At 39.5% G+C, this 27,347-nt stretch overlaps 4 protein-coding genes and 1 non-coding gene across 5 annotated transcripts; all 5 read right to left on the bottom strand.

Moving 5' to 3' along the window:
- Positions 1–1,960: 1,960 nt before the first annotated feature.
- On the bottom strand, positions 1,961–2,326 carry LOC147937851 (uncharacterized). The gene has a single exon (XM_087465303.1). It carries the CDS (start codon positions 2,324–2,326, stop codon positions 1,961–1,963), a length of 366 nt encoding a protein of 121 aa, XP_087321429.1.
- A 2,879-nt stretch (positions 2,327–5,205) lies between these two features.
- Positions 5,206–5,571, bottom strand: LOC147937850 (uncharacterized). Its single transcript, XM_087465301.1, has one exon. It carries the CDS (start codon positions 5,569–5,571, stop codon positions 5,206–5,208), a length of 366 nt encoding a protein of 121 aa, XP_087321427.1.
- Positions 5,572–8,450: 2,879 nt separating this feature from the next.
- On the bottom strand, positions 8,451–8,816 carry LOC147937849 (uncharacterized). The gene has a single exon (XM_087465300.1). The coding sequence runs from the start codon at positions 8,814–8,816 to the stop codon at positions 8,451–8,453; it is 366 nt and encodes a 121-aa protein (XP_087321426.1).
- Positions 8,817–11,695: 2,879 nt separating this feature from the next.
- On the bottom strand, positions 11,696–12,061 carry LOC147937848 (uncharacterized). The gene has a single exon (XM_087465298.1). The coding sequence runs from the start codon at positions 12,059–12,061 to the stop codon at positions 11,696–11,698; it is 366 nt and encodes a 121-aa protein (XP_087321424.1).
- A 7,544-nt stretch (positions 12,062–19,605) lies between these two features.
- Positions 19,606–19,712, bottom strand: LOC147937847 (small nucleolar RNA R71). The gene has a single exon (XR_015567609.1). It is a non-coding gene; the product is annotated as a small nucleolar RNA R71 (small nucleolar RNA).
- Positions 19,713–27,347: the final 7,635 nt, after the last annotated feature.

Below are 27,347 nucleotides of genomic sequence, written 5' to 3'. Positions count from 1 at the left end.
TAGTTATCTTGTTGATAGCTCTGCTATCTACACACATCCGCCATTGATTTCCTTTCTTAGGAACAAGAAGGACTGGCACAGCACAAGGACTCATACTCTCACGAATGAACCCTTTCCTTAACAGATCTTCAATTTGTTCTCTTAAAATCTCATTTTCTTTAGGACTCATTTGGTAATGGGGAATGTTTGGTAAGCTTGATCCTGGAATAAGGTCAATCTGATGCTGAATGTTGCGCATAGGAGGTAGTTCTTGTGGTAACTCATCTTCAATCAACTCCTTAAAGTCCTGTAGAATCTCTAGTATTTCTCTTGGAGTTGTCACTTCTTCTGTTACAACACTCATCAGACCTTTAATCACCACCGGACAGATACATTCTGATTCTTTTATTGCTTCACCAAGCTCTCTTTCACTTTCCGTCAACACCAGGAAGTTAGAATTTTTCTTCCCGGAATTCTGATCAAAGTGTGAAACAGGAGCCATAGCAATCCTGTGCCCATTCCAATAAAACATTAACACATTATCTCTTCCTCGATACGTAACGTCATTATCGTACTGCCAAGGACGACCAAGTATGATATGACAAACATCCATGTCAAGAACATCACACAATACCTCTTCTTTGTAGTGTTTTCCAATGGAGATCGGAACCTTACAAGACAGTGTTACTCGATATCGAGAACCTTTACTCACCCATCCTAAAGCATATGGCTTCTCAAGTGGCGTTGTGGGTAACTTCAGATATTCAACCAGTTTATGAGAAACTAGGCTTTCTGTACTACCATTATCCACAATCAAGTTGCAGACTTTGTCATATTCACTTATCCACAAACTAAGTGAATTTGTCATATTTCTAAACAGAAATAGAAAACTAACATAAGTGAATATGTCAAAAGAAAAGTTAAATTCACTAAATCCTTCCTACGTCAGTCTCCTCCACCTCCGTAGAACTTATCCTCAAGTTCTCTTCTGGATATAGAACCCCATCTTCATGATACTCCTAAATGTCAGCGACATTAAAAGTACTGGAAATGTTCATCGATTCTGGGAGATCCAGAACATAAGCATTGTCATTGATCTTCCGTAACACCTTGAATGGACCATACTTGCGAGGCTTCAGCTTGCTGTAGGTACAAACTGGAAATCTCTCTTTACGCAGGAACACCATCACTTCATCACCTTCCTTGAAAACTTTGAGTCTTCGACGTTTATCAGCAGCAACCTTGTTCTTTTGCCTAGTAGTTTCTAACTTAGCCTTAACAGCTTCTTTAACAACCAAAATCTCTTCAGTCATGGTTTCAGCTGATGCACTAACTCCAAGAGTCTTAGGCAACTTAACCAAATCAACCACCTGTCTAGGAACAGAAGTATACACTAGAGAGAAAGGTGATTTCCCTGTTGCAGAATGTACATCGCTATTGTAAGCAAATTCCACTTGAGGCAAAGCTAAATCCCACTGTTTTGGTTTATCCCCACAAATACTCCGAACCATATTTCCCAAAGTTCTATTAGTTACTTCAGTTTGTCCATCTGTTTGAGGATGAGCTGTAGAACTTCGATTAAGAGCTGTTCCAAACATCCTCTAAAGAGTAATCCAAAAATGACTTAGAAACTTTGTGTCTCTATCTGAAGTAATCGACTTAGGAACTCCGTGAAGGTGCACCACTTCCCTGAAAAACAATTTGGCTATGTTGGATGCATCTGCAGTCTTCTTGCAAGCAATGAAATGTATCATCTTGGGGAATCTGTCAACTACCACAAACACAGAATCCACACCTCGTTGTGTACGAGGCAATCCCAACACAAAATCCATTGATAAGTCTTGCCAAATATCATCAGGAACAGGTAAACGCATATAAAGACTAGTGTTTTGCGATTGGCCTTTCGACACTTGACAAATATAACACCTTTTGACAATGGCTCCAGCATCTCTCCTTAAGTGTGGCCAAAAGTATCGCTCCTCTAGGCTAGCGATAGTCTTATCTCTTCCCAAATGCCCACTAAGACCACCCCATGCAAATCACGGATCAACTTCTCTCTTATAGATGAGCAAGGGATGCAGAATCGATCTCCTTTAAACAAATAGCCTTCTCGAATATGAAAATCTGAAGAAGGATGCTTTTCGTTGCATTTGACCCATAGTTCCTTGAATTCAACATCATTCTCATACAACTCCTTCATAAACTCAAATCCCACAATCTCTTGTGTTAAAGTAGCTAACAATGACGCTCTCCTACTCAAAGCATCAGCCACATTATTAATTGCACATGACTTATGATGGATTATAAAAGGGAATTTCTGCAGGAAGCTAACCCAACGAGCATGCATTTTGTTAATCACATTTTGGCTGTGAAGGAACTTCAAAGCTTGGTGGTCAGTGAACAAAATGAACTCTCTCTGAATCAAATAATGCTCCCACTGCCTTAAGGCTCTAAATACTGCATAGAACTCTTGATCATAGGTGCTCCATTTCTATCGAGCTTCACTCAATTTCTCGCTGAAGAAAGCCACTGGTCGTTTTTCTTGAGACAAAACAACACCTATTCCCATTCCACTAGCATCACATTCAACTTGGAACACTTTATCAAAATCAGGCAATGCTAGAACTGGTGCAGTACATAGCTTTTCTTTGATTAACCCAAAACTTTTCTCTTTCTCGAGACCCCATTGAAACTTTCCTTTCTTCTAGCACTCGGTAATAGGAGAAGTAATAGTACTGAAATCTCTTATAAATCTCCTGTCGAAGGTAGCAAGACCATGAAAGCTGCGTACATCACTTACTGATTTTGGGACAGGCCAATCCCTAATAGCTTTCACTTTATCTTTGTCAACATGAATTCCTTCTTCTCCAACAACAAAACCTAAGAAGAGCAACTTATTGGTGCTGAAAGTACATTTTTCAGATTAATGTACAACTTATTCTCTTCTAAGACCTACAACACCTGTCTCACATGCTCCAAATGATCTTCTTTTGTTTTACTATAGATCAGAATATCATCAAAATAAACCACCACAAAAGAACCTGTAAACGGATGCATGAAGGTACTAGGGGCGTTTGACAGCCCAAATGGCATCACCAGCCACTCATACAATCCATCTTTTCTCTTAAAAGATGTCTTCCATTCATCTCCAGGCCTAATTCGTATCTGATGGTATCCACTGCAAAGATCTATCTTAGAAAAGACCTTAGAACAAGTTAACTCGTCAAGCATGTCGTCCAATCTAGGAATAGGGAAACGATACTTGATAGTTATCTTGTTGATAGCTCTGCTATCTACACACATCCGCCATTGATTTCCTTTCTTAGGAACAAGAAGGACTGGCACAGCACAAGGACTCATACTCTCACGAATGAACCCTTTCCTTAACAGATCTTCAATTTGTTCTCTTAAAATCTCATTTTCTTTAGGACTCATTTGGTAATGGGGAATGTTTGGTAAGCTTGATCCTGGAATAAGGTCAATCTGATGCTGAATGTTGCGCATAGGAGGTAGTTCTTGTGGTAACTCATCTTCAATCAACTCCTTAAAGTCCTGTAGAATCTCTAGTATTTCTCTTGGAGTTGTCACTTCTTCTGTTACAACACTCATCAGACCTTTAATCACCACCGGACAGATACATTCTGATTCTTTTATTGCTTCACCAAGCTCTCTTTCACTTTCCGTCAACACCAGGAAGTTAGAATTTTTCTTCCCGGAATTCTGATCAATGTGTGAAACAGGAGCCATAGCAATCCTGTGCCCATTCCAATAAAACATTAACACATTATCTCTTCCTCGATACGTAACGTCATTATCGTACTGCCAAGGACGACCAAGTATGATATGACAAACATCCATGTCAAGAACATCACACAATACCTCTTCTTTGTAGTGTTTTCCAATGGAGATCGGAACCTTACAAGACAGTGTTACTCGATATCGAGAACCTTTACTCACCCATCCTAAAGCATATGGCTTCTCAAGTGGCGTTGTGGGTAACTTCAGATATTCAACCAGTTTATGAGAAACTAGGCTTTCTGTACTACCATTATCCACAATCAAGTTGCAGACTTTGTCATATTCACTTATCCACAAACTAAGTGAATTTGTCATATTTCTAAACAGAAATAGAAAACTAACATAAGTGAATATGTCAAAAGAAAAGTTAAATTCACTAAATCCTTCCTACGTCAGTCTCCTCCACCTCCGTAGAACTTATCCTCAAGTTCTCTTCTGGATATAGAACCCCATCTTCATGATACTCCTAAATGTCAGCGACATTAAAAGTACTGGAAATGTTCATCGATTCTGGGAGATCCAGAACATAAGCATTGTCATTGATCTTCCGTAACACCTTGAATGGACCATACTTGCGAGGCTTCAGCTTGCTGTAGGTACAAACTGGAAATCTCTCTTTACGCAGGAACACCATCACTTCATCACCTTCCTTGAAAACTTTGAGTCTTCGACGTTTATCAGCAGCAACCTTGTTCTTTTGCCTAGTAGTTTCTAACTTAGCCTTAACAGCTTCTTTAACAACCAAAATCTCTTCAGTCATGGTTTCAGCTGATGCACTAACTCCAAGAGTCTTAGGCAACTTAACCAAATCAACCACCTGTCTAGGAACAGAAGTATACACTAGAGAGAAAGGTGATTTCCCTGTTGCAGAATGTACATCGCTATTGTAAGCAAATTCCACTTGAGGCAAAGCTAAATCCCACTGTTTTGGTTTATCCCCACAAATACTCCGAACCATATTTCCCAAAGTTCTATTAGTTACTTCAGTTTGTCCATCTGTTTGAGGATGAGCTGTAGAACTTCGATTAAGAGCTGTTCCAAACATCCTCTAAAGAGTAATCCAAAAATGACTTAGAAACTTTGTGTCTCTATCTGAAGTAATCGACTTAGGAACTCCGTGAAGGTGCACCACTTCCCTGAAAAACAATTTGGCTATGTTGGATGCATCTGCAGTCTTCTTGCAAGCAATGAAATGTATCATCTTGGGGAATCTGTCAACTACCACAAACACAGAATCCACACCTCGTTGTGTACGAGGCAATCCCAACACAAAATCCATTGATAAGTCTTGCCAAATATCATCAGGAACAGGTAAACGCATATAAAGACTAGTGTTTTGCGATTGGCCTTTCGACACTTGACAAATATAACACCTTTTGACAATGGCTCCAGCATCTCTCCTTAAGTGTGGCCAAAAGTATCGCTCCTCTAGGCTAGCGATAGTCTTATCTCTTCCCAAATGCCCACTAAGACCACCCCATGCAAATCACGGATCAACTTCTCTCTTATAGATGAGCAAGGGATGCAGAATCGATCTCCTTTAAACAAATAGCCTTCTCGAATATGAAAATCTGAAGAAGGATGCTTTTCGTTGCATTTGACCCATAGTTCCTTGAATTCAACATCATTCTCATACAACTCCTTCATAAACTCAAATCCCACAATCTCTTGTGTTAAAGTAGCTAACAATGACGCTCTCCTACTCAAAGCATCAGCCACATTATTAATTGCACATGACTTATGATGGATTATAAAAGGGAATTTCTGCAGGAAGCTAACCCAACGAGCATGCATTTTGTTAATCACATTTTGGCTGTGAAGGAACTTCAAAGCTTGGTGGTCAGTGAACAAAATGAACTCTCTCTGAATCAAATAATGCTCCCACTGCCTTAAGGCTCTAAATACTGCATAGAACTCTTGATCATAGGTGCTCCATTTCTATCGAGCTGCACTCAATTTCTCGCTGAAGAAAGCCACTGGTCGTTTTTCTTGAGACAAAACAACACCTATTCCCATTCCACTAGCATCACATTCAACTTGGAACACTTTATCAAAATCAGGCAATGCTAGAACTGGTGCAGTACATAGCTTTTCTTTGATTAACCCAAAACTTTTCTCTTTCTCGAGACCCCATTGAAACTTTCCTTTCTTCTAGCACTCGGTAATAGGAGAAGTAATAGTACTGAAATCTCTTATAAATCTCCTGTCGAAGGTAGCAAGACCATGAAAGCTGCGTACATCACTTACTGATTTTGGGACAGGCCAATCCCTAATAGCTTTCACTTTATCTTTGTCAACATGAATTCCTTCTTCTCCAACAACAAAACCTAAGAAGAGCAACTTATTGGTGCTGAAAGTACATTTTTCAGATTAATGTACAACTTATTCTCTTCTAAGACCTACAACACCTGTCTCACATGCTCCAAATGATCTTCTTTTGTTTTACTATAGATCAGAATATCATCAAAATAAACCACCACAAAAGAACCTGTAAACGGATGCATGAAGGTACTAGGGGCGTTTGACAGCCCAAATGGCATCACCAGCCACTCATACAATCCATCTTTTCTCTTAAAAGATGTCTTCCATTCATCTCCAGGCCTAATTCGTATCTGATGGTATCCACTGCAAAGATCTATCTTAGAAAAGACCTTAGAACAAGTTAACTCGTCAAGCATGTCGTCCAATCTAGGAATAGGGAAACGATACTTGATAGTTATCTTGTTGATAGCTCTGCTATCTACACACATCCGCCATTGATTTCCTTTCTTAGGAACAAGAAGGACTGGCACAGCACAAGGACTCATACTCTCACGAATGAACCCTTTCCTTAACAGATCTTCAATTTGTTCTCTTAAAATCTCATTTTCTTTAGGACTCATTTGGTAATGGGGAATGTTTGGTAAGCTTGATCCTGGAATAAGGTCAATCTGATGCTGAATGTTGCGCATAGGAGGTAGTTCTTGTGGTAACTCATCTTCAATCAACTCCTTAAAGTCCTGTAGAATCTCTAGTATTTCTCTTGGAGTTGTCACTTCTTCTGTTACAACACTCATCAGACCTTTAATCACCACCGGACAGATACATTCTGATTCTTTTATTGCTTCACCAAGCTCTCTTTCACTTTCCGTCAACACCAGGAAGTTAGAATTTTTCTTCCCGGAATTCTGATCAATGTGTGAAACAGGAGCCATAGCAATCCTGTGCCCATTCCAATAAAACATTAACACATTATCTCTTCCTCGATACGTAACGTCATTATCGTACTGCCAAGGACGACCAAGTATGATATGACAAACATCCATGTCAAGAACATCACACAATACCTCTTCTTTGTAGTGTTTTCCAATGGAGATCGGAACCTTACAAGACAGTGTTACTCGATATCGAGAACCTTTACTCACCCATCCTAAAGCATATGGCTTCTCAAGTGGCGTTGTGGGTAACTTCAGATATTCAACCAGTTTATGAGAAACTAGGCTTTCTGTACTACCATTATCCACAATCAAGTTGCAGACTTTGTCATATTCACTTATCCACAAACTAAGTGAATTTGTCATATTTCTAAACAGAAATAGAAAACTAACATAAGTGAATATGTCAAAAGAAAAGTTAAATTCACTAAATCCTTCCTACGTCAGTCTCCTCCACCTCCGTAGAACTTATCCTCAAGTTCTCTTCTGGATATAGAACCCCATCTTCATGATACTCCTAAATGTCAGCGACATTAAAAGTACTGGAAATGTTCATCGATTCTGGGAGATCCAGAACATAAGCATTGTCATTGATCTTCCGTAACACCTTGAATGGACCATACTTGCGAGGCTTCAGCTTGCTGTAGGTACAAACTGGAAATCTCTCTTTACGCAGGAACACCATCACTTCATCACCTTCCTTGAAAACTTTGAGTCTTCGACGTTTATCAGCAGCAACCTTGTTCTTTTGCCTAGTAGTTTCTAACTTAGCCTTAACAGCTTCTTTAACAACCAAAATCTCTTCAGTCATGGTTTCAGCTGATGCACTAACTCCAAGAGTCTTAGGCAACTTAACCAAATCAACCACCTGTCTAGGAACAGAAGTATACACTAGAGAGAAAGGTGATTTCCCTGTTGCAGAATGTACATCGCTATTGTAAGCAAATTCCACTTGAGGCAAAGCTAAATCCCACTGTTTTGGTTTATCCCCACAAATACTCCGAACCATATTTCCCAAAGTTCTATTAGTTACTTCAGTTTGTCCATCTGTTTGAGGATGAGCTGTAGAACTTCGATTAAGAGCTGTTCCAAACATCCTCTAAAGAGTAATCCAAAAATGACTTAGAAACTTTGTGTCTCTATCTGAAGTAATCGACTTAGGAACTCCGTGAAGGTGCACCACTTCCCTGAAAAACAATTTGGCTATGTTGGATGCATCTGCAGTCTTCTTGCAAGCAATGAAATGTATCATCTTGGGGAATCTGTCAACTACCACAAACACAGAATCCACACCTCGTTGTGTACGAGGCAATCCCAACACAAAATCCATTGATAAGTCTTGCCAAATATCATCAGGAACAGGTAAACGCATATAAAGACTAGTGTTTTGCGATTGGCCTTTCGACACTTGACAAATATAACACCTTTTGACAATGGCTCCAGCATCTCTCCTTAAGTGTGGCCAAAAGTATCGCTCCTCTAGGCTAGCGATAGTCTTATCTCTTCCCAAATGCCCACTAAGACCACCCCATGCAAATCACGGATCAACTTCTCTCTTATAGATGAGCAAGGGATGCAGAATCGATCTCCTTTAAACAAATAGCCTTCTCGAATATGAAAATCTGAAGAAGGATGCTTTTCGTTGCATTTGACCCATAGTTCCTTGAATTCAACATCATTCTCATACAACTCCTTCATAAACTCAAATCCCACAATCTCTTGTGTTAAAGTAGCTAACAATGACGCTCTCCTACTCAAAGCATCAGCCACATTATTAATTGCACATGACTTATGATGGATTATAAAAGGGAATTTCTGCAGGAAGCTAACCCAACGAGCATGCATTTTGTTAATCACATTTTGGCTGTGAAGGAACTTCAAAGCTTGGTGGTCAGTGAACAAAATGAACTCTCTCTGAATCAAATAATGCTCCCACTGCCTTAAGGCTCTAAATACTGCATAGAACTCTTGATCATAGGTGCTCCATTTCTATCGAGCTTCACTCAATTTCTCGCTGAAGAAAGCCACTGGTCGTTTTTCTTGAGACAAAACAACACCTATTCCCATTCCACTAGCATCACATTCAACTTGGAACACTTTATCAAAATCAGGCAATGCTAGAACTGGTGCAGTACATAGCTTTTCTTTGATTAACCCAAAACTTTTCTCTTTCTCGAGACCCCATTGAAACTTTCCTTTCTTCTAGCACTCGGTAATAGGAGAAGTAATAGTACTGAAATCTCTTATAAATCTCCTGTCGAAGGTAGCAAGACCATGAAAGCTGCGTACATCACTTACTGATTTTGGGACAGGCCAATCCCTAATAGCTTTCACTTTATCTTTGTCAACATGAATTCCTTCTTCTCCAACAACAAAACCTAAGAAGAGCAACTTATTGGTGCTGAAAGTACATTTTTCAGATTAATGTACAACTTATTCTCTTCTAAGACCTACAACACCTGTCTCACATGCTCCAAATGATCTTCTTTTGTTTTACTATAGATCAGAATATCATCAAAATAAACCACCACAAAAGAACCTGTAAACGGATGCATGAAGGTACTAGGGGCGTTTGACAGCCCAAATGGCATCACCAGCCACTCATACAATCCATCTTTTCTCTTAAAAGATGTCTTCCATTCATCTCCAGGCCTAATTCGTATCTGATGGTATCCACTGCAAAGATCTATCTTAGAAAAGACCTTAGAACAAGTTAACTCGTCAAGCATGTCGTCCAATCTAGGAATAGGGAAACGATACTTGATAGTTATCTTGTTGATAGCTCTGCTATCTACACACATCCGCCATTGATTTCCTTTCTTAGGAACAAGAAGGACTGGCACAGCACAAGGACTCATACTCTCACGAATGAACCCTTTCCTTAACAGATCTTCAATTTGTTCTCTTAAAATCTCATTTTCTTTAGGACTCATTTGGTAATGGGGAATGTTTGGTAAGCTTGATCCTGGAATAAGGTCAATCTGATGCTGAATGTTGCGCATAGGAGGTAGTTCTTGTGGTAACTCATCTTCAATCAACTCCTTAAAGTCCTGTAGAATCTCTAGTATTTCTCTTGGAGTTGTCACTTCTTCTGTTACAACACTCATCAGACCTTTAATCACCACCGGACAGATACATTCTGATTCTTTTATTGCTTCACCAAGCTCTCTTTCACTTTCCGTCAACACCAGGAAGTTAGAATTTTTCTTCCCGGAATTCTGATCAAAGTGTGAAACAGGAGCCATAGCAATCCTGTGCCCATTCCAATAAAACATTAACACATTATCTCTTCCTCGATACGTAACGTCATTATCGTACTGCCAAGGACGACCAAGTATGATATGACAAACATCCATGTCAAGAACATCACACAATACCTCTTCTTTGTAGTGTTTTCCAATGGAGATCGGAACCTTACAAGACAGTGTTACTCGATATCGAGAACCTTTACTCACCCATCCTAAAGCATATGGCTTCTCAAGTGGCGTTGTGGGTAACTTCAGATATTCAACCAGTTTATGAGAAACTAGGCTTTCTGTACTACCATTATCCACAATCAAGTTGCAGACTTTGTCATATTCACTTATCCACAAACTAAGTGAATTTGTCATATTTCTAAACAGAAATAGAAAACTAACATAAGTGAATATGTCAAAAGAAAAGTTAAATTCACTAAATCCTTCCTACGTCAGTCTCCTCCACCTCCGTAGAACTTATCCTCAAGTTCTCTTCTGGATATAGAACCCCATCTTCATGATACTCCTAAATGTCAGCGACATTAAAAGTACTGGAAATGTTCATCGATTCTGGGAGATCCAGAACATAAGCATTGTCATTGATCTTCCGTAACACCTTGAATGGACCATACTTGCGAGGCTTCAGCTTGCTGTAGGTACAAACTGGAAATCTCTCTTTACGCAGGAACACCATCACTTCATCACCTTCCTTGAAAACTTTGAGTCTTCGACGTTTATCAGCAGCAACCTTGTTCTTTTGCCTAGTAGTTTCTAACTTAGCCTTAACAGCTTCTTTAACAACCAAAATCTCTTCAGTCATGGTTTCAGCTGATGCACTAACTCCAAGAGTCTTAGGCAACTTAACCAAATCAACCACCTGTCTAGGAACAGAAGTATACACTAGAGAGAAAGGTGATTTCCCTGTTGCAGAATGTACATCGCTATTGTAAGCAAATTCCACTTGAGGCAAAGCTAAATCCCACTGTTTTGGTTTATCCCCACAAATACTCCGAACCATATTTCCCAAAGTTCTATTAGTTACTTCAGTTTGTCCATCTGTTTGAGGATGAGCTGTAGAACTTCGATTAAGAGCTGTTCCAAACATCCTCTAAAGAGTAATCCAAAAATGACTTAGAAACTTTGTGTCTCTATCTGAAGTAATCGACTTAGGAACTCCGTGAAGGTGCACCACTTCCCTGAAAAACAATTTGGCTATGTTGGATGCATCTGCAGTCTTCTTGCAAGCAATGAAATGTATCATCTTGGGGAATCTGTCAACTACCACAAACACAGAATCCACACCTCGTTGTGTACGAGGCAATCCCAACACAAAATCCATTGATAAGTCTTGCCAAATATCATCAGGAACAGGTAAACGCATATAAAGACTAGTGTTTTGCGATTGGCCTTTCGACACTTGACAAATATAACACCTTTTGACAATGGCTCCAGCATCTCTCCTTAAGTGTGGCCAAAAGTATCGCTCCTCTAGGCTAGCGATAGTCTTATCTCTTCCCAAATGCCCACTAAGACCACCCCATGCAAATCACGGATCAACTTCTCTCTTATAGATGAGCAAGGGATGCAGAATCGATCTCCTTTAAACAAATAGCCTTCTCGAATATGAAAATCTGAAGAAGGATGCTTTTCGTTGCATTTGACCCATAGTTCCTTGAATTCAACATCATTCTCATACAACTCCTTCATAAACTCAAATCCCACAATCTCTTGTGTTAAAGTAGCTAACAATGACGCTCTCCTACTCAAAGCATCAGCCACATTATTAATTGCACATGACTTATGATGGATTATAAAAGGGAATTTCTGCAGGAAGCTAACCCAACGAGCATGCATTTTGTTAATCACATTTTGGCTGTGAAGGAACTTCAAAGCTTGGTGGTCAGTGAACAAAATGAACTCTCTCTGAATCAAATAATGCTCCCACTGCCTTAAGGCTCTAAATACTGCATAGAACTCTTGATCATAGGTGCTCCATTTCTATCGAGCTTCACTCAATTTCTCGCTGAAGAAAGCCACTGGTCGTTTTTCTTGAGACAAAACAACACCTATTCCCATTCCACTAGCATCACATTCAACTTGGAACACTTTATCAAAATCAGGCAATGCTAGAACTGGTGCAGTACATAGCTTTTCTTTGATTAACCCAAAACTTTTCTCTTTCTCGAGACCCCATTGAAACTTTCCTTTCTTCTAGCACTCGGTAATAGGAGAAGTAATAGTACTGAAATCTCTTATAAATCTCCTGTCGAAGGTAGCAAGACCATGAAAGCTGCGTACATCACTTACTGATTTTGGGACAGGCCAATCCCTAATAGCTTTCACTTTATCTTTGTCAACATGAATTCCTTCTTCTCCAACAACAAAACCTAAGAAGAGCAACTTATTGGTGCTGAAAGTACATTTTTCAGATTAATGTACAACTTATTCTCTTCTAAGACCTACAACACCTGTCTCACATGCTCCAAATGATCTTCTTTTGTTTTACTATAGATCAGAATATCATCAAAATAAACCACCACAAAAGAACCTGTAAACGGATGCATGAAGGTACTAGGGGCGTTTGACAGCCCAAATGGCATCACCAGCCACTCATACAATCCATCTTTTCTCTTAAAAGATGTCTTCCATTCATCTCCAGGCCTAATTCGTATCTGATGGTATCCACTGCAAAGATCTATCTTAGAAAAGACCTTAGAACAAGTTAACTCGTCAAGCATGTCGTCCAATCTAGGAATAGGGAAACGATACTTGATAGTTATCTTGTTGATAGCTCTGCTATCTACACACATCCGCCATTGATTTCCTTTCTTAGGAACAAGAAGGACTGGCACAGCACAAGGACTCATACTCTCACGAATGAACCCTTTCCTTAACAGATCTTCAATTTGTTCTCTTAAAATCTCATTTTCTTTAGGACTCATTTGGTAATGGGGAATGTTTGGTAAGCTTGATCCTGGAATAAGGTCAATCTGATGCTGAATGTTGCGCATAGGAGGTAGTTCTTGTGGTAACTCATCTTCAATCAACTCCTTAAAGTCCTGTAGAATCTCTAGTATTTCTCTTGGAGTTGTCACTTCTTCTGTTACAACACTCATCAGACCTTTAATCACCACCGGACAGATACATTCTGATTCTTTTATTGCTTCACCAAGCTCTCTTTCACTTTCCGTCAACACCAGGAAGTTAGAATTTTTCTTCCCGGAATTCTGATCAAAGTGTGAAACAGGAGCCATAGCAATCCTGTGAAACAACACATTATCTCTTCCTCGATACGTAACGTCATTATCGTACTGCCAAGGACGACCAAGTATGATATGACAAACATCCATGTCAAGAACATCACACAATACCTCTTCTTTGTAGTGTTTTCCAATGGAGATCGGAACCTTACAAGACAGTGTTACTCGATATCGAGAACCTTTACTCACCCATCCTAAAGCATATGGCTTCTCAAGTGGCGTTGTAGGTAACTTATGATATTCAACCAGTTTATGAGAAACTAGGTTTTCTGTACTACCATTATCCACAATCAAGTTGCAGACTTTGTCGTTAATTCAACACCTGCATATTCATCCTCTTCTTCATGCTCTTCTTCCTCCTCTAGCAAAGCTGTAGTTCTGCTACTCGGACAAATATTTGATTTGTGACCTTGTCCTTGACAGCGAAAACACTTGTCGATGGATGGTCTCGCATATGTATTACTTTGCTTTTGGATTGGTGCTTTATTCTGCTAAGCATTATTAGAACCATTGTTAGAACTTCCAGCTCCTTTGTTGCTAGTGTTTGGATCCCTGTTAGCTCCTTTGTTGCCACTGTTTGGATCCTTGTCTTTCTCTCCAATTGGTTCGAAACTGTTCTGAATCAAGGGCTTCCTGAAGGTTGAGAAACCCCGAGATGATTTCTCCATCAATTATGCTTTCAAAGCTAGACTTGAGGCTTCTTGCACCGTCCATACAGTTTGTAACCCTATCTTTCCTTGAATAGAGCCCTTTAAACCACTGATGTATCTAGCCACCTTCTGATTCTCTGTTTCATTCAAGTCATTACGGTCAGAGAAACGTAAGAATTCAGCCGTATAGTCCGTCACTGTTCTGTCTCCTTGAACACAATCAATGTACATCTTGTAGAGAATCTGTTCATAATCTTCTGGAAAGAAACGCTCCATCATCAGTTGTTTCATTCGACGCCATGTTCTAACTGGACCCTTCCTTTGTCTTTGTCTTTGAAGGACTAGTTTATCCCACCATACAGCAGCAGTCTTCTTCAATCTGATTGCCACCATCTTGACCTACTTATTCTCCGGCACACCCATGACATCAAAGAATCGATCAACATCAATTTGCCAGTCCAGAAATTCCTCTACTCCCATAGTCCCATAGAACAATGGAATATCTGCTTTCACTCGGTAATCATGATTGTTTTGATTCCCTTGTTCTTCATCTTCGTCTTCCAAGTCCTCCTCCGAGCTGGAATTGTCAACAACAACACGATTGTGCCTGCCTTGTTGTTGATTGTTTCCACCTTGCTGTTGGTTGTTTCCACCTTGCTGTTGGTTGTTTCCACCTTGCTGGACTCGGGCAGGATCCTCAACGCCCTGTTGAATTGGATTTGGTCCCCTTTGTTCTCCTCCTCCTTGTATCGCGTTAGCAATCAGTTGGGGTAAAGCCACAACTTGATTAGTCAATGCTGTCAGCAGAGCTCCTAAACCCTCGATATCTGCTTTGGTTAATGTTTGATCACCCATGGCTGATCAAGCTTCGAAAAGAGTAGGAGAAAACCTGCTCTGATACCACTTGACGCAGTAGGAAATTCTAGGATTAGCAAGCACTAAACCTAGTTAGAAATCAAGTTCTCAAGCGTGAACTTGATTGATAGAAATTCTGGAAATCCACTAGATTAGAGAAGAAAACTCTCTGCTTTTATTAATTAGAATGAAAACTGTTTTTCCAATAACCTAGACTCTCTCTATATATAGAGAGGAAACCCAAAACACAAAATAGAAAACTCTAAACAGAAATAGAAAACTAACATAAGTGAATATATCAAAAGAAAAGTTAAATTCACTAAATCCTTCCTACGTCACATATTTGTGACAATATTAGCGATAATAAATTGTGTTTTTTTGTGACTATTTAAATATCATCACAAGTAGTGACAATTTGTTACCTTAATAAATGACACAACAATTTGTAATTTTTTGTGATGCATGAATTTGTGCCTATTTTATTGTGACATAATGAAATTCGTAACAAGTCTTATCACAAGCCTTTCAAAATTATGTGTTTTTCAATAGTCCAGACCATCTCACATTTTTCATATAACAAAATAATTTATTCAAAAATACTGGTTTAAATTTTGTTCTATTGATACAAAATTTTTAATGGTAAAGTAAATTTACTTACTTTTAAAAACCAAAACTTTCTCCTTTTTCAGTTTGGAATAGGTAAGTGATATGTATATATTTTGTCTCTCCTTAGCCTATTTTTATCATGCATTTAGCTAGGATAACTCATTGGTTTGCATCGTTTTCTAGTTCTTTCTATACACTTTGCACGTCTAGGTAGTTCTTGCATCATCCTAGCATATTGTACATTTTGGAGTATTTCAGGTATTTAGGAGACGTTGAATGCCATTCTCGTCCGAGCCATTGTCACCATCTCCGTTTCGTCCAAGCCATTGTCACCATCTCCGTCTCGTCTGAGCCATTGTCACCATCTCCATTTCGTCCGAGCCATTGTCACCATCTCCGTTTCGTCCGAGCCATTGTCACCATCTCCGTTTCGTCCGAGCCATTGTCACCATCTCCGTCACGTCCGAGCCATTGTCACCATCTCTGTTTCGTCCGAGCCATTGTCACCATCTCCGTTCCATCCGAGCCATCCGTTCGAGCCATCCCACTAGAGTGGGATTTAGCTTTCGACGTCTTCATCAAAGCTGTAGGGAATTAAGTTATCTTTCGAAAGCCGTTTATTTCAAGTCAACCGGAGGTGTGGTTCAAGATTTATCCTCGTTTTAGTGGATGCGTATACACCACGCTCGAGCCATGCTTCCCGCCACGCACTCGAGCTTGTTTGATCGAGCCATGCTTCCCCGCCACGCACTCCAGCTTGTTTGATCGAGCCATGCTCCCCAGCATCTGTCCGAGCCATGCACTACAAGAAAATAATTGTATTAAGACGAAATATTTAGTCACAATACATAGTATTTAGTCACGATATAAACATTGTTACGAATTTGTGACGATTTTTGAATGGTTGCAATACAATGGTCACAAATTTTTATTTGTAACAAAAACGTCACAAGAGTTGCAACGAATATATTAGTAACCATTTTTTCATCAATAACTACGACACCAAAAAGTAACAAAACTGTCTTAATTACAGACTAACAAAACGTCTTTAAATCGTCACAATTCGTGTTTAAAATAACGTTTTAATTATGTATCTTATTGTTACGAAACTATAGTCTCAAATGGTCACAAATGATAATTAGAAATTTGTCGCAAAATTTAAACAAATACTCAAAAATCATGATATTTTGTGACTATCATAATGTCCAATTTTATCATTAGAAGTTATTTTCAAATGGTGTTAATAATAAAAATTCATTGTATATGATAAAAATTATAACAAAAAAATCAATCTCAAAACAATATTATTTTTTAAATTTATTATCATACAAATTTTTTATAATCATAAACATTAGATATACATTATAAGCTATCTTTATTCTTACAAAAAAAAAAATCACAAATTCGTCCAGATGAACATATTCGATGATAACTTCCATGTTATAACTCCTATGGAAACGATTTCAGGATTTCTGGAAAGGTAAGACTCAGATCTTTCCAACGGTTGGTAGATCAGCTTCTGGTTCAATTTGTAGCAGTGGGAAATGATTTCACAAGATGACTGATGTTAATTCGCGAATCTGCGCAGAATAGGTTTGAGAAAACATGTATAACTTTTAATTTACAAAAGGGGTTACAAAATCCTTTAGGGAAAACTTACATCTATGGGTTGGAAAATTGCTCACCAAAATTCGTCCATAAAAGAGTCCGTTTACCCCTTATTTTCCACCATCTCCTAGAGCATGTAAGATCTGTCCTTAATCTCAATTGTGGCTCCTTGTTCTCTTTCTCTCAAATGGTTCACTCTCTCTCTCTCTCTAGGTTATGGAGGCACGAAATTATAAAGAATAAAACCCTAATCATCTCTTAAATAAGTCTTGTTAAATTAGGGTTAGAGACTTGGCTTAATGGGCTTTGTATAAATGACATAACAATTTATACTATTTTATGACTAAAGTTTACTCATTTTTATGTCACACACTGTGACTTGCATATCTTTTATAAGTTCATAACTAATTTGCAACAACATATTGATCACAATATAGTCATAAGAGTGGCGATTAATATTATCGTAGCATATTCGTCACTAATTGTGACAAACTTTTGTTACTGAGTTTTTTCCGTCATAATATAGTGACAAAAATACTATGAACTTGTTACAAATAAACTTAGTCATAATATCGTATTTAAAGTATCACAAATTTGTGACGGAAATTTTTTGTCTCAAAAATACGTCTCAATAAACTTATTTTCTTGTAGTGATGCTCCTCAGCCTTCCGTCTGAGCCATGATGACATTGCATTCCATTCGACGCACACGGACTCGATCGCACATGTCGGGAAGAAAGACATTTGGTTTCACACGCTTCAGGAGATTACCGAACCGACGCTTTACCTTGTCGTTTTAAGTTTTAGGGCTTTCCATGTTGGACTACTATATATACATTTTGTTAAGTCTTTGCTGAGACATCTTATCTTTTATCTCGTTTTTGTTCTCAGAAGGTTTTTGAACCTAGCCTCCAAAAAACGTTCTCAGACTTGTATTCCGATATCTTTGAGATTATTGAGATTTTGCATTTGATTCTTTCTACAAAGTTGTTCATCTTATTTTTATCTACCTAATAATGCTTGTTTCAATGATTTCTGTTTTTGCATCCTTGACTATGATTTTCGGATCTGAGTAGTGTGTTAGTTCTTGAGGATGGGATAGATTAGGTGGAGGATCTTAGGATGTAGGGTGTTTAAGCTTGATTTGTATGATTCCCTTCTGGACTATAGTTAGAATTGCTAGTTTCTCTCTGATCAATTGGAACTAGGTTCGAGACATTTCCACACCCGAAAGGTGTTTGATGAAATGTCTGACCAACTAGTGCCAGAGACTTACGTTCCTAGCCTAAGAGATTAGTTGTCTAGGATGTTTGTTGACATGAATGAACTTGTTTGTCATGCCTGCTCAACCACGTTTCTCTAGCGAGAGCTAGGTATGAAAGTGGTTGAGTCTGAGTAGCTTTTGCCAAGAGATTGGATTAGCTAAGTTGTGATGTTCATTGTTTAGGGATTCTTTGCTTCTGGTATGTTAAACACTCCTTAGACTAGGATACTCCACCGACATCATTTACCCCATCCTTAGGACTTCTTTCTTTCTGATTTTTATTACATTCCTGTAACTGTTTCGTTTCTTGTTTTTTAGTTCATGCTTAGACTTAGACTCGTTTATGTTTTTATTCACTTTCGCTTCGTGTCATGCATTCTTGTTTCTAGTTCTGTGACTCACTTCCGTTTCGCATTTTGATCATTCTAGGATTGTTAGATAAAAACACTCTTTGAATTGGCTTAACTTGTGACTTCTTGAGTGATAGTAAACTTTCCCAACTGGATTGACACCTTAAGTATTACAACGCATAAGGTTAATTGAGACCTGCTATGATAAGACACACAAAAATCCTAGTATCAATTTGGCGCCGTTGCCATTTGGGATTCGTTTTGCTACATTTAAGATTTCAAGTTTTGCAAGATTAAGTTCCGTTACACTTATCATTCCGAGTACTGACTTGCTTTGGTTTTCTGCTTGTTTGTTTTGCATCTCAGGTACCTATTGATTGCAACCTTTCATGCACACCAGATCAAGAGGGCATCAGAATCTCGTTCCTGTTATCGACGAAATCAATCGGTTGCAACGCCCACGACAAGCTCGTCAACCCACTGATCATCCCGCACAAGTCACTATGGAACAACAACATTAACCACATCAGGGACCACGAAACATTGGTGCGGGGGATGCACTGAACACTCATACTCAGCATGCTGGAATCGTCCCTCCCGCCGTGCAGAACAACAACTTCGAGATCAAAAGTGGTCTAATCACCATGATCCAAGGAAACAAGTTTCACGGTTTGCCTATGGAGGATCCACTCGACCACTTGGACGAGTTCGACCGTCTTTGCAGTCTTACCAAGATCAACGGCGTGAGTGAGGACGGCTGCAAGAAGGCATTCTTGGCCAAGTTTTTCTCCAACTCCAGAATAGCACGTCTTAGGAATGAGATTTCCAGCTTCACTCAGAAGAGCTCAGAATTGTTCTGTCAAGCCTGGGAGCGTTTCAAGGGTTACCACAGCCAGTGTCCACACCATGGTTTCAACAACGAGTCACTGCTGAGCACTCTATACCGTGGTGTACTTCCAAAAATCCGCATGCTGCTTGACACTGCTTCTAACGGTAATTTCTTGAACAAAAACGTTGAGGAAGGATGGCAACTGGTTGAGAATCTCGCTCATTCTGACGGCAACTACAATGAGGATTATGACCGCACAGTTCGCGGTGACGCTGGGTCTGAGGAGAAGTACAAGAGGGACCTTAAGAATGTCAATAACAAGCTTGACCGCCTCTTGCTAAGTCAGCAGCAGACTGTCCATTTCGTATCTGAGGATGACCCTTTTCAAGTTCAGGATGGGAAGGGTGAGCAGTCTGAAGCAATCAACTACGTCCAGAATAAAGGTGGATACAACAAGGGTTATAACCCCTACAAGACGAATCCCAATTTGTCTTACCGGAGCACCAATGTTGCAAATCCACAAGATCAGGTGTGCCCTCCTCAGCAGCAACAACAAGGTACGCAAAAGCCTTTTGTTCCTTACAATCAAGGATTCATGCCTAAGAAACAGTTCCAGCAAAGTTCTCACGCTCCTTCCGGACCACCACCTGGATTTTCACCTCAACAAGTTCAACCTACTGAAGCTCCAGATCAAGAAATGAAGCACATGCTGCAACAACTTCTTCAAGGTCAAGCTAGTGGTTCTCTGGATACTGCTAAGAAGTTTGCTGAACTCAGTCAGCGGATGAAATGTTCTTACAATGATCTGAATGTCAAGTTTGAAGCTCTTAACTCCAAGATGAAGTATATGGAAGGCAAGACTGTTTCTACTTCTACCCCAACAACTGGCCAACTACCTGGAAAAGCAGTTCAAAACCCCAAGGACTATGCTACTATCCATGCAATCACCACCCAAGCTGTAGATGTACGGCTCACTGAGGACACTGAGAGTTTAGATGGGGAGGATTTTCTTCAATATGAAGTTGAGATAAAGGATCCTGTCGAGGTGCTCAAGGATCCAATTGAGTCAGCCAAACTATCTGATCCTGAAGCTACTAAAGAACCCACTGTTCCCAAGGATAAACCTGTGAGATTCATTCCTCTACCATACAAGCCACCTCTACCATTTCCAGTGAGGTTTAAGAAGCAGCTTACTGAGAAGTACAAAGCTCTGTTCGAAAACCAAGTCTAGGAGATTGAACTTAGGATGCCTTTGCTTGATGCATTTGCACTTGTGCCTCAATATCAAAAGTTTTTAACTGACTTGGTAACAGAAAGGACCAAAGAGAAGGAGGAGATAGCTAAAGGAGCTCAAGCTAAGGTTTTGGAAGATGAGAGGGTAGTGCATGACATAGGTGGGGTTATTCATGAATGCAAAGCTGTTATTCAGAAAATAATTATCTCAAAGAAGCTAGAGGACCCTGGTTCTTTCACCCTGCCTTGTTCTCTAGGTCCATTGAACTTCAAAAAGTGCCTATGTGACCTTGGTGCTCCAGCAAGCCTCATGCTCCTCTCTGTAGCTCAGAGGCTAGGATTCAACGAATACAAGTCATGCAACCTTCGCTTAATATTGGCTGATAGGACTACTAGATTGCCTCATGGTCTACTAGAGAACTTGCCCATCAAAATTGGACAAGCTGAGATTCCTACTGATTTTGTGGTGCTGGGAATGGATGAAGAGCCTAAAGATCCACTAATCCTGGGAAGACCTTTCTTAGCTACAGCTAGAGCAGTCATTGATGTCAAGAAAGGGATGATTGATCTCAATCTGGGTAAAAACTTCAAGATGAAGTTTGACATCAAGGATTCTAAGAAGAAACCAACTATTGATGGGAAGACCTTCATGATTGAAGAGAAAGATCATAAAGCTGGGTTTGACATCTTTGAGAGTGTGAATGAGGCAGAAACTGAGGTTTTGGTAACCAAAGAGAAAACTCAAAGTGTCATTCGACCATTCTCCAACTCGAGTGCAGTCGTTACCCTCCCTAAGCGTCAAGACCTGCTTCCTAAACCTCACCAACCGCAAGAGTCAAGTCCTCATGCGCTTGACAGTTTGTATCAACTCCAAAATACTCAGATTCTAAGGGATTCAGTGAAAGAGTTAACAGCTATTGTGAAGGAGATGAGTGGGCAGATCAAGAAGCTCCAAGGTACAATGAGAAGTTCTCCTCCAAGGAAATTAAGGAAGAGGTTTAGGATAATGAAGAAGAGGTGTTGCAAAGTTCAACCACCACCGTGCGTTCTCAACCATCATCGACTCGAGCAAGGTTCAACCGACGGCGTGGAATCAGACTCGACCCATCCTGAGAGGTTCATCACTCTACACTCGTTCGAGCCACGCCTCCGCTGTCACGCTCGAGCCAATCTCACTCCGCACACGCTCCAACTACCACACTCAAGCCACTCAAGCCAACACCCGATCGAGCCCCTCTCTCGCGCCACACACAAAGTCTCCAGCGAGCCAACTCGTCAGAGAACACTCTCTCCGGTTCCCTCCCTAGCACGTCAATCTTCATATGTGTCACGGGAGCGTCCGCCTTCACCCGCTCCTTCACGCCACTCGTCACATGAGTCCAGGGAGAGAAGGAGACGCGGTTCGCGAGGTTCCAGAGCCTCTTCTAGTCACCGATCAGCGCGTTGTTCTGTAGCTTGAGATGAGCATGAGGTTGAGGTTAAGCGGCGAGTTGAAGCTCAAGGTGATCATCAGGGCACGCAAGCGGTTGAGCAGCAAGTCGACCAACCAGCTGATGTCACACCCGCGGATCCCGAACAAGGCGAAGGACAGAGTCAGTTTCACGCTCCTCGTTGGGCGAGCACAGACTCCTTCTTCTACTACTAAGGTACTCCGGCCTTTCCTTTGTACATACTATTTCATTCCTGCATTGTTTCTGTTGTGATTCTTAAATCCTCCTGCAAATTTTTCTTACGCAGGAGACTGTGTAATTTAAGTTTAGGGGAGGGTTTGAGATGATGTATCTAATGTCGTGTTTTGTGATTCTTATTTCAAATTTTTGCATCATATCATATTTGAGTCTGCATCCATCTATTTGCATAGAAAAACCATAAAAATTTGAAAAAATTTCGAAAATTTCCACAAAAACAGAGTGTTCATGTAGTTTGCAATTGCATATTAGGATTGAGTCTAGGTTTATTCATATAGGGTTGTTGCATTTAGCATAGGGGTTGATGATGATTGTAACCTTGTTAGCATGTTGGATTCAATAGGATAGGATCAAGGCCCTTGTTCTTAGTTCTTTGATGTTTGTTGATTGAATTTGAAAATTTAAGATTGAAGCATGTTTTGGATTGATATCATTCCCTATCTACCTGAACCTAATCCTGTTATCCTGTTATGCATTGAAGTTGAACTCATGGATACCATATACATACTTGGATTCTCTTTCACATTTTTACCACCCTTGTCAATCCAAGTAGCTGATTCCCATCTTTGGAACAGTTCTCCGCACCCTTAACCAACCGTTTTTTCAAGCCAATTGTATTCTTGAGTGTCAGGCCTTTTTCCGAGTTGAGCTTGTTAGAAAGTGTTAGGTTCTAACCGACAAGAGTAGGATCCTGTGTAGTTCTAGTTCGCGTTATCCGGACTAGTAGGACTAGGTGAGAACTCGAATTTTGGGTATTAGGTATGGATTTGTGCAGAAGAGTGAAGTGTAAAAAGAAAGTAAAAGGGTATAAAATCTTTAGGAAGGGGATGTGTTTTCAAGGTTTACAAGTCTAGTAAAGGATTTGGGTTGAGCAAAATAATGAGTTATTGGTTCTGGGCATAAAACGAAAAGATTAGACAAAGAAAAGAAAGTAAAATGTTTAAGATGTCTAGATTCCTTTGAAGAAAAGAAAAGAACCTTACTGATAATAAAGATTTCCCAATCCGCTAGAATGATAAGAAGTGAACTCCTCCTAAGACCAAGTGTAAAGAATGAAAGATTGGGTTTGAGACAATGTTTGTGATGAAGGGTAGAACCAACTTCGGTTTGGAACGTTCTTTGGGTAGACAGGGCGCTGCTCTTGTATGTATCAGTTGGTTTCAACCTTTAGCCTTCTCTTAAGCTCAACTCATTTTCGTGAGAGAACCTTGTCCTGTATTGATGAAACCACTCGAGAAGGAGACCATCTAAGTCTCTAACCTTTCACCCTAGCCAAATGAGTTCAACGACATTGCTTAGCTTGATTCACGGTTCTCTGTTAATGAATGTTAAAGGGAATGATTGATAGGATTGCGTGTGTAGAAAAAAATATAGAGTTCCTTCACCATGCATCATAGAACTAAAAACAAGGACCTTGATTCTAACTATTTTATTTAGCATGTTTTAGGTTCTAAGACCCCATCTTCACACCTCTTCTCCATACTCTATTCTTGATTGTTTGCTTGAGGGCAAGCAAAGAGTAATTTTGGGGGAGTTGATATGTCTATATTTTGTCTCTCCTTAGCCTATTTTTATCATGCATTTAGCTAGGATAACTCATTGGTTTGCATCGTTTTTTAGTTCTTCTATACACTTTGCACGTCTAGGTAGTTCTTGCATCATCCTTGCATACATTGTACATTTTGGAGTATTTCAGGTATTTAGGAGACGTTGGAAGCCATTCTCGTCCGAGCCATTGTTACCATCTCCGTTTTGCCGAGCCATTGTCACCATCTCCGTCTCGTCCGAGCCATTGTCACCATCTCCGTTTCGTCCGAGCCATTGTCACCATCTCCATTTCGTCCGAGCCATTGTCACCATCTCCATTTCGTCTGAGCCATTGTCACCATCTCCATCTCGTCCGAGCCATTGTCACTATTTCCGTTTCGTCCGAGCCATTGTCACCATCTCCGTTCCGTCCGAGCCATCCGTTCGAGCCATCCCACTCGAGTGGGATTTAGCTTTCGACGTCTTCATCAAAGTTGTAGGGAATTAAGTTATCTTTCGAACGCCGTTTATTTCAAGTCAACTGGAGGTGTGGTTCAAGAGTTATCCTCGTTTTAGTGGATGCGTATACACCACGCTCGAGCCATGCTTCCCCGCCACGCACTCGAGCTTGTTTGATCGAGCCATGCTTCCCCGCCACGCACTCCTGCTTGTTTGATCGACCCATGCTCCCCAGCATCCGTCCGAGCCATGCTCCTCAGCCTTCCGTCCGAGCCATGATGACATTGCATTCCATTCGACGCACACGGACTCGATCGCACATGTCGGGAAGAAAGACGTTTGGTTTCACACGCTTCAGGAGATTACCGAACCGACGCTTTACCTTGTCGTTTTAAGTTTTAGGGCTTTCCATGTTGGACTACTATATATACATTTTGTTAAGTCTTTGCTGAGACATCTTATCTTTTATCTCGTTTTTGTTCCCAGAAGGTTTCTGAACCTAGCCTCCAAAAAACGTTCTCAGACTTGTATTCCGATATCTTTGAGATTATTGAGATTTTGCATTTGATTCTTTCTACAAAGTTGTTCATCTTATTTTTATCTACCTAATAATGCTTGTTTCAATGATTTCTGTTTTTGCATCCTTGACTATGATTTTTGGGTCTGAGTAGTGTGTTAGTTCTTGAGGATGGGATAGATTAGGTGGAGGATCTTAGGATGTAGGGTGTTTAAGCTTGATTTGTATGATTCCCTTCTGGACTAGAGTTAGAATTGCTAGTTTCTCTCTGATCAATTGGAACTAGGTTCGAGACATTTCCACACCCAAAAGGTGTTTGATGAAATGTCTGACCAACTAGTGCCAGAGACTTACGTTCCTAGCCTAAGAGATTAGTTGTCTAGGATGTTTGTTGACATGAATGAACTTGTTTGTCATGCCTGCTCAACCACGTTTCTCTAGCGAGAGCTAGGTATGGAAGTGGTTGAGTCTGAGTAGCTTTTGCCAAGAGATTGGATTAGCTAAGTTGTGATGTTCATTGTTTAGGGATACTTTGCTTGTTGTATGTTAAACACTCCTTAGACTAGGATACTGCACCGACATCATTTACCCCATCCTTAGGACTTCTTTCTTTCTGATTTTTATTACATTCCTGTAACTGTTTCGTTTCTTGCTTTTTAGTTCATGCTTAGACTCGTTTATGTTTTTATTCACTTTCGCTTCTTGTCATGCATTCTTGTTTCTAGTTCTGTGACTCACTTCCGTTTCGCATTTTGATCATTCTAGGATTGTTAGATAAAAACACTCTTTGAATTGGCTTAACTTGTGACTTCTTGATTGCATCTTGAGTGATAGTAAACTTTCCCAACTGGATTGACACCTTAAGTATTACAACGCATAAGGTTAATTGAGACCTGCTAGGATAACACACAAAAATCCTAGTATCAGTAAGACTAATATGTTGACCCAAAAAAAAAATGTAAGATTAATATATCATATATGTGTCTTCGTTGTATTTTAAATTTTATTGAAGTATTTTTAGATTGTTTTATTTAATTTATATTTTCATCTTTGATTTGAGATTCATATATTACCGTGTTTATAATTTTCTATTATTTCTTTAATTATGTCAAATTAATTTTTTTCTAATTTCTCAACCTTGATTTGTTGGTCATAGACTTTTTTTTTATGCAAACATAATTATTATTATTCATTCAATCCTAAAGGGAGATAAAGAGTAGAACATTATGAACCTAATGGTTGGATAAAATAGGCTAATCAAACACAAGTTTACAACAAACATAGATAGATAGATTGGAAAAACATAAACCGTTTTTGATAGATCCATAGGATCTCAGAAACAGATGCTACATTATGATGTGTCAAAGACACTTCCACAAATACATTGGGAAATTTAACATTAGTTACTATCAAAAGATTTTGTGATGTTGGGAAAGGGCTTTTAGTTTCATTTGTTGCCGGAACATGCCTCTTTGAGATAGCTAAAAGACATGAACATGTTCTCTCCACACATGAGGAGGACAAAGCTAAGGTTCTCTCCATGGTGGAAGAAGTTGGAAGCATGCAAAGTTATCTCCCCAAGGGAGGAAGGCGGAGCCAAGGTTCTTTTCATGATGGAGGAGGTTGGGCGCAAGGTTCTCTCCATAAGGGAGGAGGGCAGAGCCGAGGTTCTCTCCATAATTGGTCATACACTATTCTGATGATACATCAGTGATTAGTATGCTATGTAATATATTTTTTATTCGAGAAGTTTCTTGAACCAACACTTTTAGTGATTAAAGAAAGAAACTATGCAAAACTAAAAATAAATAGACATATAATAGTTGCCTTAATGTGTTTATATATATAGATATTTTCCTACGTGGTGGTAAAGAATATATTTAGAACATACAATATACTTAGGTGTGAAAAATACACTTTTAATAGTAACATACATAAAAAATTCGTAAATAGATATAAATCAGTGTATTATAGCAAGATTTTTTTAATAAATAACGTACAACAAATTTTAATATAGTTTTGTTAAATTTAATTTATTTACAAAATTTTAAAACCCGCACATTGGGTGAATTCTTATCTAGTTATATTTATATGATACACGTTTAAGATCAGCCGCTATTTTAAAACCGATCAATATATGAGACTCCTAATCACAAAAGCATCATTTACCAGAATGTCAAAAGCTAAACAAATTAAGGTTAGAAGAGACGCAAGTGGTAAACACGTGGGCCTGATAAATTTGTGTAGCTGTCTTGTTCAACCAAGTCAACCAGTATACTATAGATTAGATCTGTA

Source organism: Camelina sativa, chromosome 9, assembly GCF_030686135.1.
Source record: "Camelina sativa cultivar CO46 ecotype springtype chromosome 9, ASM3068613v1".
NCBI lineage: Eukaryota > Viridiplantae > Streptophyta > Magnoliopsida > Brassicales > Brassicaceae > Camelina > Camelina sativa.
This window is presented reverse-complemented; position numbering and strand designations above follow the sequence as displayed.

Coding starts and splice junctions, on each gene's coding strand:
- LOC147937851 (XM_087465303.1), bottom strand. CDS start 2,326: ATGCATGCTCGTTGGGTTAGCTTCCTGCAGAAATTCCCTTTTATAATC.
- LOC147937850 (XM_087465301.1), bottom strand. CDS start 5,571: ATGCATGCTCGTTGGGTTAGCTTCCTGCAGAAATTCCCTTTTATAATC.
- LOC147937849 (XM_087465300.1), bottom strand. CDS start 8,816: ATGCATGCTCGTTGGGTTAGCTTCCTGCAGAAATTCCCTTTTATAATC.
- LOC147937848 (XM_087465298.1), bottom strand. CDS start 12,061: ATGCATGCTCGTTGGGTTAGCTTCCTGCAGAAATTCCCTTTTATAATC.